Below are 12,812 nucleotides of genomic sequence, written 5' to 3' on the forward strand. Positions count from 1 at the left end.
TAGCTTCCGGGATGTGAGCGGAGCTAAGGTAGCAGTGGAACCACTTTTTCTTTTAGGGAAGCAGCAACTCACTCAAGATGCCGCAGTTTCCAGACGATGCGAGAAACATCATGTCATGTTTTGCTACACCACCTAGGTAAGGTAGGTATGATGTAGGTACCACAGAGTGCCCCCTCATCCATTGGGGCCATCTTTTGAGGCTGAGGTTTTACTTTCCCTTATTCTACTTTATTTGTATTTGTATTTTTATTCTTTAGTTTATTTACTGCTTCCCTTCTCTCGTTCTTTCTCTCCCGGGGTTCACCCAACAGGTTGGATCGAGCGCGGGAAGGAGTGGACCTTCCTCCAGCAGCCGCGTCCCCCGGAGCAAAATGTCCACGTGTGACCACTCTGTTTGTTGTGCACCTACCTCAGCAGGTCCTCTCGGCCATCCACAAGCTCCGATCCAACGTCCGTGACCTTGCCGGCCTTGCCAAGTACCGTGGGTCAGGTGCAGGCGTACGCACCTTTGCCCCACAAGCCAATGACGTTTCCTTGACACCACACGGCCCAACACGCAGAGGAGACGGAGGAAGCTACGATGAGGATTGGAGCTCCATGGGAGAAAAATGTGGAAAGATGGACGAAGCTGGCTCACCTGCTTATTCACGGCCGGTCTAGGAGTCACAAAGTTTAATAATCACTGCCCTCGCCTGCCCGATGCGATCCGATGCGATCCGATCCAGTGCGTTACCATGAGTGGTTCTTTCCGTACCATACCATGTGGTGGTTTTCGCAAACTTCTTCTCCGTGGTAGCGCCAAGGCGCAAGGTGGTGGAGGGGGTGAAAATCACCCGCCGACCAAGCTTCTCGGAGGTGAGCGTAAGGTGAGGTAATTCCAAGTCTCTTGGTACACGATACATGCCGACTTGGCTTTCCCGGCCCTGCCTGTAGCTTGCTTGTCGTACGTATTCCAAGTTCCCCAGCCTGGAATCTGTGTCGTTGAGTCACTCACTGCCCGCGTGTCCCGGACTTCGTCCCATCAAGCGAGGCAATTCTCGATCCTCGGCGTACCTATTGCCAAGTAACTGATACACGACATCCAACTCGAGGAAGCAAAGGGACTACCTACTCTTGCTCCGCCAAGCGACTCACGGACCTTGACGGAACCCGAACTCATGTTCTCTCACGCCTAGTCTTTTCTTCTTATACCCTGTTCCTGTATTCATCTACCCTCTTCCCCCCCCTCCTCTTCCCTTGTAAACTCGTCTTGGCAAGCTCATCGAATCCCGTCACATCTTCCTCATTCATTATACATCTGCAAGTCTTCCAACCAATCTAGTATAATACATATACTTAAATACATCATCGCCTAGCCCTTGCCAAGGGGAGGTCATACCGCCATGACCCAACAGGAAGCAGTGTCACGCTCACCGAGCACCCTCTCGCGCCTTGCGCAGAAGTTTACCTCGCCCTCGAAGTCACCGTCGCCTAGCCCAACCGTTTCCACGCGCACAAGGACGACCGTCTTCGAGAAGAAATCGCCCATCTCGAGCTCCACCAGCCAGTCCAGCAAGTCTAGTACAGGACGCAGCCCGGTAAGGAGCGGCGAGATCAGGCGCCAGGAACGCGGCGAGAAGCTGCAACGCCGGCAGGAAGAAGAGCGCCAGCTCCAAGAACGCCGCCGAAGCATGTACGAAGAAGGCCGCCGCGCTGAGGATGAAGAGACCCGAGCGCGCTATGGCGAGGGCGACGAGGGCGAGTATCCGACCGAGCTGACCACTATCGGCGAGGCCGTCAAGCTGGACATTGGAACCAAGGTGACGTTCCGCGCGAGAATACATACCCAGAGGAACATCTCGAAGCACCTCGACTTTCTCCTCTTCCGCGACCAGACGGACACCCTTCAGGGAGTCCTCGCCCACGCCACCCCCAACATGGTCAAATGGGTTCAGCACCTGCACCCAGAGTCCATTGTACAGGTATCCGGCACCTTGAAGAAACCTGTCCAAGACGTCAAGTCGGCACACTACCACGATGTCGAGGTGGACATTTACTCTATCCACCTTCTCAACCCGGCCAAGGCGCCGCCCTTCAGCAACTACCAGCCTCCGGACAACATGAACTTCAGGTTGAACAACCGTATCCTTGACTTGCGACACCCCAGCAACCAGGCGCTGTTCCGTGTGCGCGCCATGATTACACGCAAGTTCCGCGAGACCCTTGACAACAGCGGCTTCATCGAGATTCAGACCCCCAAGTTGCAGCCCGCCGCTACCGAGAGTGGCGCCGAGGTGTTCAAGCTCAACTACTTTGGAAGGCGGGCCTTTTTGGCACAGAGCCCCCAGTTAGCTAAGCAGATGACGATATCTGCCGACTTTGGTAAGGTGTACGAAGTAAGTAACACAATCTCATCCCGTGCAAGTCAACTGGTGCTGACATATGTGCAGATTGGCCCCGTGTTTCGCGCAGAGAACTCCAACACCCACCGTCATTTGACCGAGTACACCGGCCTCGACATCGAAATGAAGATTCAGAAGCACTACCACGAGATCATCAAACTTCTCGACCAGACTTTGAAGAACATCTTCGCGGCTGTTCATTCCATGCCCGAGCTCAAGATCATCCGTGAGCGCTTCCCTAGTGAAGACCTTGTCTGGCTTGACGAGACACCCATCATCTCGTTCCGTGATGGCCTGCAAATGCTGCGTGACGACGGCCGCGACGTTGAAGATGAGGACCTATCGACACCCAACGAGATCCGCCTGGGAGAATTGGTCAAGGAGAAGTACGGTACCGACTATTACATCCTGGACAAGTTCCCCGCCAACGCTCGCCCCTTTTATACCCACAAAGCCGATGACCCCTTCTGGACCAACTCGTTCGACATTTTTGTCCGTGGCCAGGAGATCTGCACTGGTGGCCAGCGTATCAATGATCCCAGGGAATTGCGGAAGAACATGGCCGAAAAGGGCATATCGGAGGACGACATGGCCGAATATCTCGAGGCTTTCGATCTGGGTGCTCCGCCACACGGCGGTGCCGGTCTCGGATTAGACCGTGTCGTATTCCTCCTCCTCAACTTGGGAGATGTCAGATACGGCACCCTCTTCTACCGCGACCCCAAGTCTCTGCCATCGCGGTCTTTTACCCTGCCGCACCCAAGCGCCGACACCACCAAGGCGTGGGCCGGAAAGGAGCTACCTCCCTTGGAAGAGTTGATTGCCAACTACGGAGACGCCACCAACACCTCGTGGCTCGATGAGAGGTTTGAGGTTTGGCGCCACAGCAGTGGTGCTGCGGTTGGATATGTCAAGCAGGGCAAATTTGCAATGATTACTGGAGACCCTCTCTGCGACCGGGGTCAATATGAAGAGGTTGTTCCTGCCTTTGTTGAGTTTGTCACCAAGGATCTTAAATTGACTCCTGTATGGATGCTGGTATCCAACAAGGTGCAGGAGCTTCTTGGACGCCGCATCGGCTGGCGAACCCTGAGCTGCACCGTGGAGCAGCGGGCGGATGCGGACCAGCACACCACTCCCGACGGCCGTGCCGCCAGACGCGTCAAGAGGGAGGGCATCAAGATCCACGAGGTCAAACCTAACGAGGATTTTATGAAGCGTGCCGATCAGGCCATCGAGGCGTGGAAGGAGAAACGCAAGTCAAAGACGCAGGTCCACCTGACGGAGATTCGTCCTTGGATCGACCAGGCCCACCGCCGCTACTTTGCCGCCGAGAAGGACGGCAAGGTCTTGTGCATGGTTGTCCTCGCACAGCTCGCCCCCAGGTACGGCTGGCAAGTCAAGTGGGCGCTGGACTTCCCTGACGCACCGAACGGCACCATCGAGGTGCTTATCGAGTACGCTTTGTCGTGCATTTCGGGCCCTGTGACCTTCGGAGCCGGCGTCAGCGACAGATTGGTGCCCGGTGAGCACCTGCACGGCGTTCGTGCCAAGTTCCTGAGCAAGATGTACGCTGGTATCGTCAAGAGCCTCGGTCTCGGCAACAAGGCTGAGTTCAGAGACAAGTTTGGCGTCTTGGGCGAGCAGGTATACATCTGCTACCCGCGCCGCGGTGTGACACTTTTTGACCTCAAGGAGATTGTTAGGTTTTTCATGGACGACTAAGAGGCCTTTGGGCCCTTAATGACTGACGAAGATAAGAGAGAGTTGAGCATGGAGCGGATAATGGCATGCCAGGCATATGGTTTTTCCCTTTTCCCCCCCTCGCGTTTTCTCTTTCCTGCTCTTGTTTCTATTACAGCATCCCTGATTCTAAATTCATTCGTGATACCAAGCTTGATATTGCAGTAATTGTTAGATTTTGATACCAGTGTATTAGATCGCACTTTGCACATTTTGTTTGTCATGGCAACAGATCCATAGAAACGAAATAGCACCTTTTCTTTGGCAATATTTTTTGGTACGACGTCTCCCTGCCTGTCAAAGTGATATTGTCGGTGGGATATAGAAGGTGCAGCGAAGTGAGTCACGGTACCCATCACCCGGCACAAAATCCTCACCTGCATCACTTTACTACTATTGCCTACTTACCCACCTTGTATGGCATTCAACTAACGTCAATCACACACGATTATCACCACTCGCAAGTGATACAGATATACTCATCTTGGTTCCTGTAATACCAACAGAGATGAAAGCCAGGCGAGCAAGAAGACTGTTTCCCCCAACGACTACTGCGCCATTTCCACGGTCGAACGCCCCAAACCTTCTCGACCATGATGGTTAGGCCGCCGTATAGGCGATTCGATGCCTTATTTGGAACGCCTCCTCCATTATGGAGATACACCTAGGAGAGATTGAGGCATCCGCATCTACGGGGGTTGGAAAGCCGTCTACAGGTTTTCGCGAAAGGTCAACGATGAAGTGTCGTCATGAAGTTGCTTTCTTTTATTGCGCATACCTGGCAGTACAATCTGGATATAGTCCACCATCGACTAACCTCCGTTCACTTTCCCTCTTACTCCCTCACTTGCACTAATCGTCTGCACGCCCTCACCACGCTCCCCATCAGTCGTTCAGAGCAAGGTAAGCCGGAATGGTTAACAATTCCCCCTAGACAACCCGAATCACACAGCCGGTGACGCTTTGGAAACAAAAAAGACAACTGCGCAGGAAAAAAGAAGAGAAAAGAAAACCGCGTCAGGAGGCCGCAAATAGGGAGATGGGGGGAGCTACTTCGACACCACCACCTCCTCTCCCCTTTACTGTCTCGTCTCGGGGCGGAGCCGCCTCAAGGTATCCATGGAGGAGATGGCAACCTCCTTCTCGAGCTTGTCCCAGCACTCGGGGTGTCCCAGGGCCGATACCCAGTAGTTGCCGTTAACGTCCTTGCCGAGGATGGTGAAGACGTTGCGAGAGAGGATGGTGCGGGTGCGGGTCATGGAGTGGTGGTAGGAGATCTTACCGGGGGCCGGGCGGCTCAGCACCTGAGCGATGCTGGCGTTGTTGGCCTGCTTCTCCAGGTCGCCGCCGCCGTTGCTAACGCCGTCGCTGGTTATGGAGTCTTCGCTGTTTGGTTGGTTGTTTTCGGCAACTGCGGGCAGTTCCGCGATGCTCGCGATACTGTTGATACTGTTGATGCTGGGGATGACGGCCGGGGCGAAGTCAATGCAGTCGAAGAACTTGCAGCGGGACCAGTTGGTGAAGATGATGAGCATGCTGTTGGGGTCGCCGTAGATGGGCTGCGTCTTGCAGCGGCCGCGCTGGCGGACGCGGCGCATGAAGGCCATGAGCTGGGACGGGGTGGTCTGTGTCTGGATGTCGTAGCGGAAGCAGCGAGCGACGTAGCCGAGGGGAGCCTTGAGGACCTCGGCGGAGCTGAGGAGGGTCCAGGTGCCGAGGGCGAAGTTCTGAACGTAGAGCTTTCCGGGGGCGAAGACGCCCTTGAGGCGGGCGGTGATGTCGACGGCGTTGAGGACGGTGACAGGGCGGTTGGACCCGCGGGCTAGACAGACGATGCGGGTCCACCAGGCGGTCAGGACGTCGCCCTCGCTGACGAAAGGGGCCTCGCCGGTGCCCATGCCCTTCTCGTCCATGGCGTGCAGGTCGGCCATGGCCTGGGCGCGGAGGCTGGCAACGAAGTCGCCGGGCAGGCAGAGGATCTTGGACTCGATCTCGGGGCGGCGCATAATGTCCCAGAGGAAGCGCAGGTTGAAGCGGAAGTGCCGGAATCCCTTGAGCACGCGGCGGTCGAGCAGGAGCGTCTCCTTTTCTGGGTCCGTGTCGACGCCGACGTCTTCAAGGATGTCCTTGCGGGCGCCGTGGAGGACGGGGACCTCGGCCTCGCGGCCGGCAAGGACCTGGGACCAGGCCTCGACGAGGGCCTGCATGCCGGCGGCGCCGAAGAGGACGTGGGAGAAGAGGAGGCCGACGAGGGTCGCGTCGTTGAAGGAGACGACGTGCAGGGCGATGCCGGGCTCGTCCGAGGAGATGAGGTCCTCGAGCGTGCGGGGTGCGCCCTCGCGCGCGCCGAGGGTGTAGAAGTTGACGACACCAGGCTGGATGGACGGGGTAGCGGTGGTCTTGGGCAAGTCCTTGGCGTACTTGTGTTCCGAGATGCTCATGTTGTGGACCACGTGGGAGAAGCGGACGGCGGGGCGGGCTGGTGTGAACCTGTGCGGGACGTGAAGCTCGAGTTTGTTGTCTTTCTGAGCGGGTGACTCGCGTTAGTTGAGGTTTTCTTCACCAAACAAAAACAAAAAAAGGGGGAGAAAAGAGGGAAACGGGCTGGCAGCCGGTAGGAAAGGCGGGGAGGATAACACTCACGGTCAACCGCATTCGTCCAGCGAGCTTCCTCCAGTCTCCAATATCCAGGAGTTTGGCGAGCGAGAGATGAAGTTTCTCGGCGTCGAGGACATCGTCGAATCGGAGAGTCCAGTTCATGAGCATCTCACGAAAGGGCTTCGTATCGTCGAAGAAGTGAACCGGGTACACATCGTCCGTTGCCACCTTGGGCACCTGAATCTTCTTCGTGTTGACGCCGACAAGAGAGCGCACGTAATCCATGATGGGCAGTTATTTCGAAAGAATACGGGGAAAAAAAAAGAAATGGAAAAAAAGGAAATGGGGGTATCAGGGGGCGTCGTTGCTGTTGGCTTACAACGACGAGCTCTGGCTAGATCAAGACTCTTTTTCTATCCAGCCGCGAACCGGAGCAAGAAATGGAAAGGGGGAATCAACCCGGCCGTTTAACAGAAATTCTCAACTAACTGGCATCGCTCACCAGGAGAAAGGGGGGGGGGGGAGGGGGGTCCCAATGGCTAGAATCGTTCGGATGCCGGCTTATATGGCATAATGGACGACGACGCGATCCGGCCGAACTTGGGCTCAGGTTCAATGGCAGGCAGCTGTGCATGCCTTTTTTTTTTTTTTTTTTTTTTTTTTCAATCCATCGTATGTCTTTTGCAATGACAGAAAGGGGGTTTCCTGTAGGTTTGAGGTAGAGTCTGAGCTGACGGCTGCTCCAGTTCTCCAATAGGTTCATTGCGTTTTGCCTGCAGGACCGAGAAACATGCTTCGTCGAGAGAGAGCATGTGCGCTTTGTACCCTTCAAAGCCGAGCGAGATCGTGCCCCCCTTGAAGTGTAGTTACTACTACTGCTCCTACTGCTGCTGCTGCTGCTACTACTACTACCGCTTTCCAGCCGTATTCAGCCTCAATTAAGGCTTAGCGGACGATGGCAGGGACAGGGGTTTGCTGCTCCCTGCCCCCCATCCGTTCCCTGCTTGGCAAAAGGAACCAAAGCAAGCACTAGGCAGACGCTGGTCTTAGCTGGCCGCGAAGCTTAAACACGCTTCGCATTTAGACGCTGATCCCTGTCTGTGGGTTTGCGTCGCGTGTTACGAGATTGCGTTGACAAAATGCGACCACCAACCCCGGAACGCGGCGAGTTTGTTATCTCGCCGGAGGGGGGCAGGGGGAGGGGGAAGAGTTGCTTGCACACGGAGCCGGCCGGTAAGCGCTATCTATCGGTGGTGGCATTTCCGCATTGTTTTTTTTCCCCCCCGCAGTTGTGTAAGATTTAAGAATGTAACATAAGTTCACTCAAAAGAAAAAAGGTGCTGTACCGGTGATATTCTTCACATACGAAAGAAGAAGGGGAAAAAAACAACAACTCAGTGACAGCTGCACAAAAGACAAGATGACAGCCCAGACGTACAACCTCTGGGTCGGAGGCCATGAGAAACCGGGACATGCAGAACAGTTCGTGACCTCCTCTTGATCCCCCTCTCCCCCGCAGCGAGGGGTGCAGGACGCTTATCTGTGCTCGTGCTTCATGATCGACTTCTCACACTGCATCAGGATTCCTGTTGAGGACCCCGCGACCGGTGAGGTCTTTGCCCAGTAAGTTGACATCCCCCCCCCCCAAAGCCATCAGCTCTCGGACCCCTCTCCATCCGCCGTCCATTCTTGTTCGATTGACATCTAACTGCTTCATGCAGCTGTCACGCAGCGGACCCCCAAGACGTCGACGAGGCCATCCGTCTCGCGCACGAGACCTTCAAGGCCGGCACGTGGTCCAAACTGCCCCGTCATGCTCGCGCCGATGTCCTCGACAAGACGGCGGAGCTTCTCACGGAGGAGCTGGCCTCGCTGATCCCCCTCGAGGTGCGCCAGACAGGACGCGCGATACGCGAGATGCGCGCCCAGGTGCCCACGCTGGTCAAGTGGTTCAAGTACTACGCCGCCCTGCTGCGCACCGAGGAGCGTGCCGTGCTGCCGACCGTGGGCAAGCTGCACAACTGGGTCGACCGCGTGCCCCTGGGCGTCGTGGTGCAGATCACGCCCTTCAACCACCCGCTGCTCATCGCCGTCAAGAAGGTGGCGCCCGCGCTGGCGGCCGGCAACAGCGTCGTGGTGAAGCCCAGCGAGCTGACGCCCCTCACGACGCTGCTGCTGGGCGGGATCCTGAAGCGGGCGGGCGTGCCCGACGGCGTCTTCAGCGTCCTCCCGGGCTACGGCGCGACGACGGGCAGGTCCCTCGTCGAGCACCCGCTCGTCCGCAAGGTCGACGTCACGGGCGGCACAGCGGCGGGCAGGGCGATTGGGTCCATCGTCGGCGGCAACCTGGCGCGCTACACGGCGGAGCTGGGGGGCAAGGCGCCGCTGGTGGTGTTTGAACAGGCCGACATCGACGTCGCCGTCAATGGCATCGCATTCGGGTCCTTCATCGCCAGCGGCCAGACGTGCGTCGCCAGCACGAGGATCCTCGTCCAGGACACCATCCTGCAGCCCGTGCTGGAGAGGCTCAGGGCCAAGGCCGAGTCCATCGCGCGACGGATGGGATCCCCGAGCAACGGGGAGTCCATGATGGGACCCCTGGTCTCGGCGAAGCAGTTACAGAACGTGGAGGCGCTCGTCAACGAGGCGCTTGCCGCAGAGGGCTCGGCCTTCGCAGGCGGCCGTCGCATGTCTGGGACGAGCAGCATCGACGGCACCGACTTCTCCAGGGGCTACTTCTTCGAGCCAACGGTGCTGGTGTCGAGTGCCGAGGGCGACATCCTCAAGACGCGCATCTGGCGCGAGGAGGCGTTTGGGCCGGTGGTGGTGGTGGCGCCCTTCAAGACTGAGGCGGAGGCCATCGCGCTCGCCAACGACAGCGAATTCGGGCTGGGGGCGGGCGTCTGGACGCGCGACGTGGCGCAGGCGTTTCGAGTGTCGGAGCAGATCGACGCGGGCATCGTGTGGGTGAACACGCACCATCGAAACGACCCCAGCAGTCCGTGGGGTGGCGCGAAGAGCGCTAGCGGCGTCGGCAGCGAGAACGGCATCGATGCGTACCACGCCTACACGACGACGAAGAGCACCATCATCAGCTACGCGAGCCCCGAGGAAGCGCTGGCGGCCGACGACTGGTTCCGCGAGGGCGCCGGGGATGTGCGATACGGGTAGACTTTTCTGACGGACACGTACGTCCATCCATCTGTCCGTCCATCGGTAAATCAACCTCGACGTCAGATTACTGGACCGAAAAAAAGAAGGGGAAAAAAAAAGAGGAAAAACAAACAAACAAAAAAAGGTTAAAGGGGAGGAGAATACGAGACGACGATGATGCTGTTCCTCCCATGTTCGGGGATGAGTTGAGTGGGTTTCACGCCGAGGGACCCTATCAGTGCGTGACCGCACGTTTCGTTTGGTGCAATGTATGTGAACCATCCAGTCAGTCCGCCAATGAGGCGTATCCCGCATAGAAGAACAGGTGCAGCAAACCGGCTTTGGTGGAACAAATCAACTGACCCAGACTCAGACGGAACACTAGATAGATACTCCGCGGTGAATAAGTAGTGCGAAATGGATATAAACTGTAAAGCACCAATAAAAATTTGATTTGGTGACGCTAAAGGCAAAAGACTAGGTCCATCCAGGATTCGAACCTGGGCCTACGGAAGAATCTGAACGTAATCAGAATCCGACGTCCTAACCAACTAGACTAATAGACCAGCGCCTATTGGGTGAGATTACATGTGAGTGACATCAGCTGAACTCTCATATCTCTTACTCAATCATCCACCCGCTGCCGACTGCCAACGGTTGTTCCCACGCATCAATCGTCCATGACTTGTGTCCATCTATCTATCCATCAATTGATTGCCATGGAAAGAATTCGGCACAGCCGGGAGGACAGACTTTGACAAACTGAAATGGCATTTTGCAGAGTCGAGTCGCTTATTTTCTTCGAGAGAACACGAGGCGCACGAGTCTTTCTTTATGCCGGCCCGGATGGTATTCATGCTGCCATCCATGCCGTTTGCCCACATGTGGCCGCCGCCGTGTTCTTCGACATGAGCAAGCTTTCTGAACGGTCTTCCATGTGCCCGCGCCGCTTGATGGCTTTTCCGCCAATACCATCCCGTTCTGTAATGTCTGACACGTTCGTCCCGGCTATCATTGAATGAAAAGGGAGGGACATGGCACGAACGGTTTTGGCTCGACCGAAACGTCCCGCTGCTAGGTCCGCCGCATGACATCATCCGAACGACATCCAGCAATTGCACCGGCCATCCAACAGGAATGCAACAAGAAGAACGCGACGGATGGGCGGCACTGTGGTTGGGGAAGCCATTTCAAGACATCAGACCATCCGGAAGACAAAGAAACACTTGGGTGGTCACTTTGACTCTGTTTTTTTTGTTTTTTTTCTCGGCCCCGTTCCTCTGACGTACTTAGTTATCGTCCTAGTTATCGTCTTTGTTTGAATGTCCAGTCCCCAGAGGCATCGGAAACTTCGCTGGTCTGAACCAACTCCCCCCGCGTGCTCTGATCCTGCTGAGATCCGGACCGAGGGAGCATTATCTCCAGGCTCGCCCAGAATCGGCCTTGTCCTCGAGCATCGACACGTCTGCTGCAAGGTCCCCAGCCATGTCGCGCCCGAAACAGCACATAATCTTCCTGACGGGGCCAACGGGGTCCGGCAAGACCACCATAGCAAAGTACCTCACAGAATCCCTCCACATGAACTTCATCGAGGGCGACGATGTCTGTGCCCCCCTCCTCCCAAGCGCATGGACGCAATGACACTGACACCACCGCCACCGCGCCCAGTACCACCCCAAAGAAAACGTGGAAAAGATGCACAGGGGCGAGGCCCTCACCGATGACGACCGCTGGGGCTGGCTCGACAGCCTCCGCGACGAGGCCCTCCGCGAGCTGGAGACCGACGGCCTGCGCGGTGTCGTCGTCGCCTGCTCCGCGCTGAAGCGGGCCTACCGCGACGTGCTGCGCGGCGCCTCCCACCCGGAGAAGGACATCTTTGTCAACTTCGTGACTCTGCACGCCCCCGAGGACGTTCTATTCGAGCGCGTCAAGAATAGGCACGGCCACTTTGCCGGTTCCAACCTCGTGCATAGCCAGTTCCAGAGCCTGGACCCGCCACAGGAGGACGAGTGCGACGTCGTTGGTATCGACGTGCAGCCACCGATGGAGGAGGTGGAGAGGGACGCGCTGAAGAGGTTGGAGGAACTACTGAGCAGGTAAAGCTGACCGGGGTTCAAGGATAGTGCGGCTTTCACATGGAGCCGAAGTAAATGGGGGGGGGGGGCGCATTTATTTGAAGTTAGAGTTGGGTAATGCAATATGCAGCATAAAGATCAACAGCACGTGTCCCACACTATACATAACGAGAGCTCGCTGCTCACTGGCGGGTCTGGCTACACTTAGTATTATATCGATTCTTGGAAACTAGTTGTTCAAGTTGAGTTCAAAACGTCCCTCGGAATATGAAAGCCGTTTAATGCCAATCATACCACACCAATTCCGCGCGGTATATCCCAATCATCAATGCGTGTTAGCCACACATACGACGAGCCATTGACTGGTTCAACCTTCCGACATCTTGCACCGGTGTCCTTCACGATGCAGTAGTTATTCTATGCGAAGCAGGATTTAGGTTAAACGTATTGACGAAAAATGCAATACGAGGCTGTTGAAGCGCGTTGACGCTATCATCTGTCGAGTCAGTGCATGAGTATGAATGCTGTCATGGTTTGCTGGCTAGCCCCAGTAGCTCAGTGGACTACTTACGGCAGGTCTCGTCCAATATCGAAGATTTAAGGCGAGTGATCCAAGAAAGAAGTGTTGATTATCGGCCCATTAGAACGACTCATGCAGGACCCTTTGAGTCCCATTGAGAGACTATTGTATAGGGACGCTCACTGTACATCGGACCGATCTTGAATCGAACTCTTCGGAAGTAACTGTACGATCCTCGATGGCTTCCAAAACTGCCACCAAGATTGCCACCGGGAACGTTACGGGGATAGAGCCTTTGACAGTCCGCCCCATCCTTGGATCAGGGGCTACTGCATTGATTAC

The 12,812-nt window shown here is 56.2% G+C and overlaps 5 protein-coding genes and 1 non-coding gene across 6 annotated transcripts; 4 read left to right on the forward strand and 2 right to left on the reverse strand.

Annotated features, from left to right (window-relative positions):
- The first annotated feature begins 229 nt into the window (after window positions 1–229).
- On the forward strand, window positions 230–1,542 carry LY79DRAFT_223074 (uncharacterized protein). Its single transcript, XM_060551624.1, has 4 exons — window positions 230–866; window positions 934–943; window positions 1,011–1,299; window positions 1,356–1,542. The coding sequence occupies exons 1-4, from the start codon at window positions 609–611 to the stop codon at window positions 1,384–1,386; spliced, it is 588 nt and encodes a 195-aa protein (XP_060413644.1). The 5' UTR covers window positions 230–608; the 3' UTR covers window positions 1,387–1,542.
- On the forward strand, window positions 1,383–4,106 carry LY79DRAFT_516344 (aspartyl-tRNA synthetase; the record flags this gene model as incomplete). Its single annotated transcript, XM_060554809.1, has 2 exons — window positions 1,383–2,375; window positions 2,430–4,106. 2 exons carry the CDS (start codon window positions 1,383–1,385, stop codon window positions 4,104–4,106), a joined length of 2,670 nt encoding a protein of 889 aa, XP_060413645.1.
- A 1,097-nt stretch (window positions 4,107–5,203) lies between these two features.
- On the reverse strand, window positions 5,204–7,007 carry LY79DRAFT_580104 (uncharacterized protein; the record flags this gene model as incomplete). Its single annotated transcript, XM_060560075.1, has 2 exons — window positions 5,204–6,649; window positions 6,768–7,007. 2 exons carry the CDS (start codon window positions 7,005–7,007, stop codon window positions 5,204–5,206), a joined length of 1,686 nt encoding a protein of 561 aa, XP_060413646.1.
- A 330-nt stretch (window positions 7,008–7,337) lies between these two features.
- Window positions 7,338–9,893, forward strand: LY79DRAFT_590584 (aldehyde dehydrogenase; the record flags this gene model as incomplete). The annotated part of the gene is made up of 4 exons (XM_060561174.1): window positions 7,338–7,344; window positions 8,150–8,204; window positions 8,304–8,345; window positions 8,444–9,893. 4 exons carry the CDS (start codon window positions 7,338–7,340, stop codon window positions 9,891–9,893), a joined length of 1,554 nt encoding a protein of 517 aa, XP_060413647.1.
- Window positions 9,894–10,354: 461 nt separating this feature from the next.
- On the reverse strand, window positions 10,355–10,441 carry LY79DRAFT_t140. The gene has a single exon. It is a non-coding gene; the product is annotated as a tRNA-Gln (tRNA).
- Window positions 10,442–11,360: 919 nt separating this feature from the next.
- LY79DRAFT_516369 (thermoresistant glucokinase family carbohydrate kinase) lies at window positions 11,361–11,975 on the forward strand (the record flags this gene model as incomplete). Its single annotated transcript, XM_060554813.1, has 2 exons — window positions 11,361–11,477; window positions 11,544–11,975. The coding sequence occupies 2 exons, from the start codon at window positions 11,361–11,363 to the stop codon at window positions 11,973–11,975; spliced, it is 549 nt and encodes a 182-aa protein (XP_060413648.1).
- Window positions 11,976–12,812: the final 837 nt, after the last annotated feature.

Source organism: Colletotrichum navitas (assembly GCF_030913465.1).
Source record: "Colletotrichum navitas strain CBS 125086 chromosome Unknown LY79scaffold_33, whole genome shotgun sequence".
Taxonomy (NCBI): domain Eukaryota; kingdom Fungi; phylum Ascomycota; class Sordariomycetes; order Glomerellales; family Glomerellaceae; genus Colletotrichum; species Colletotrichum navitas.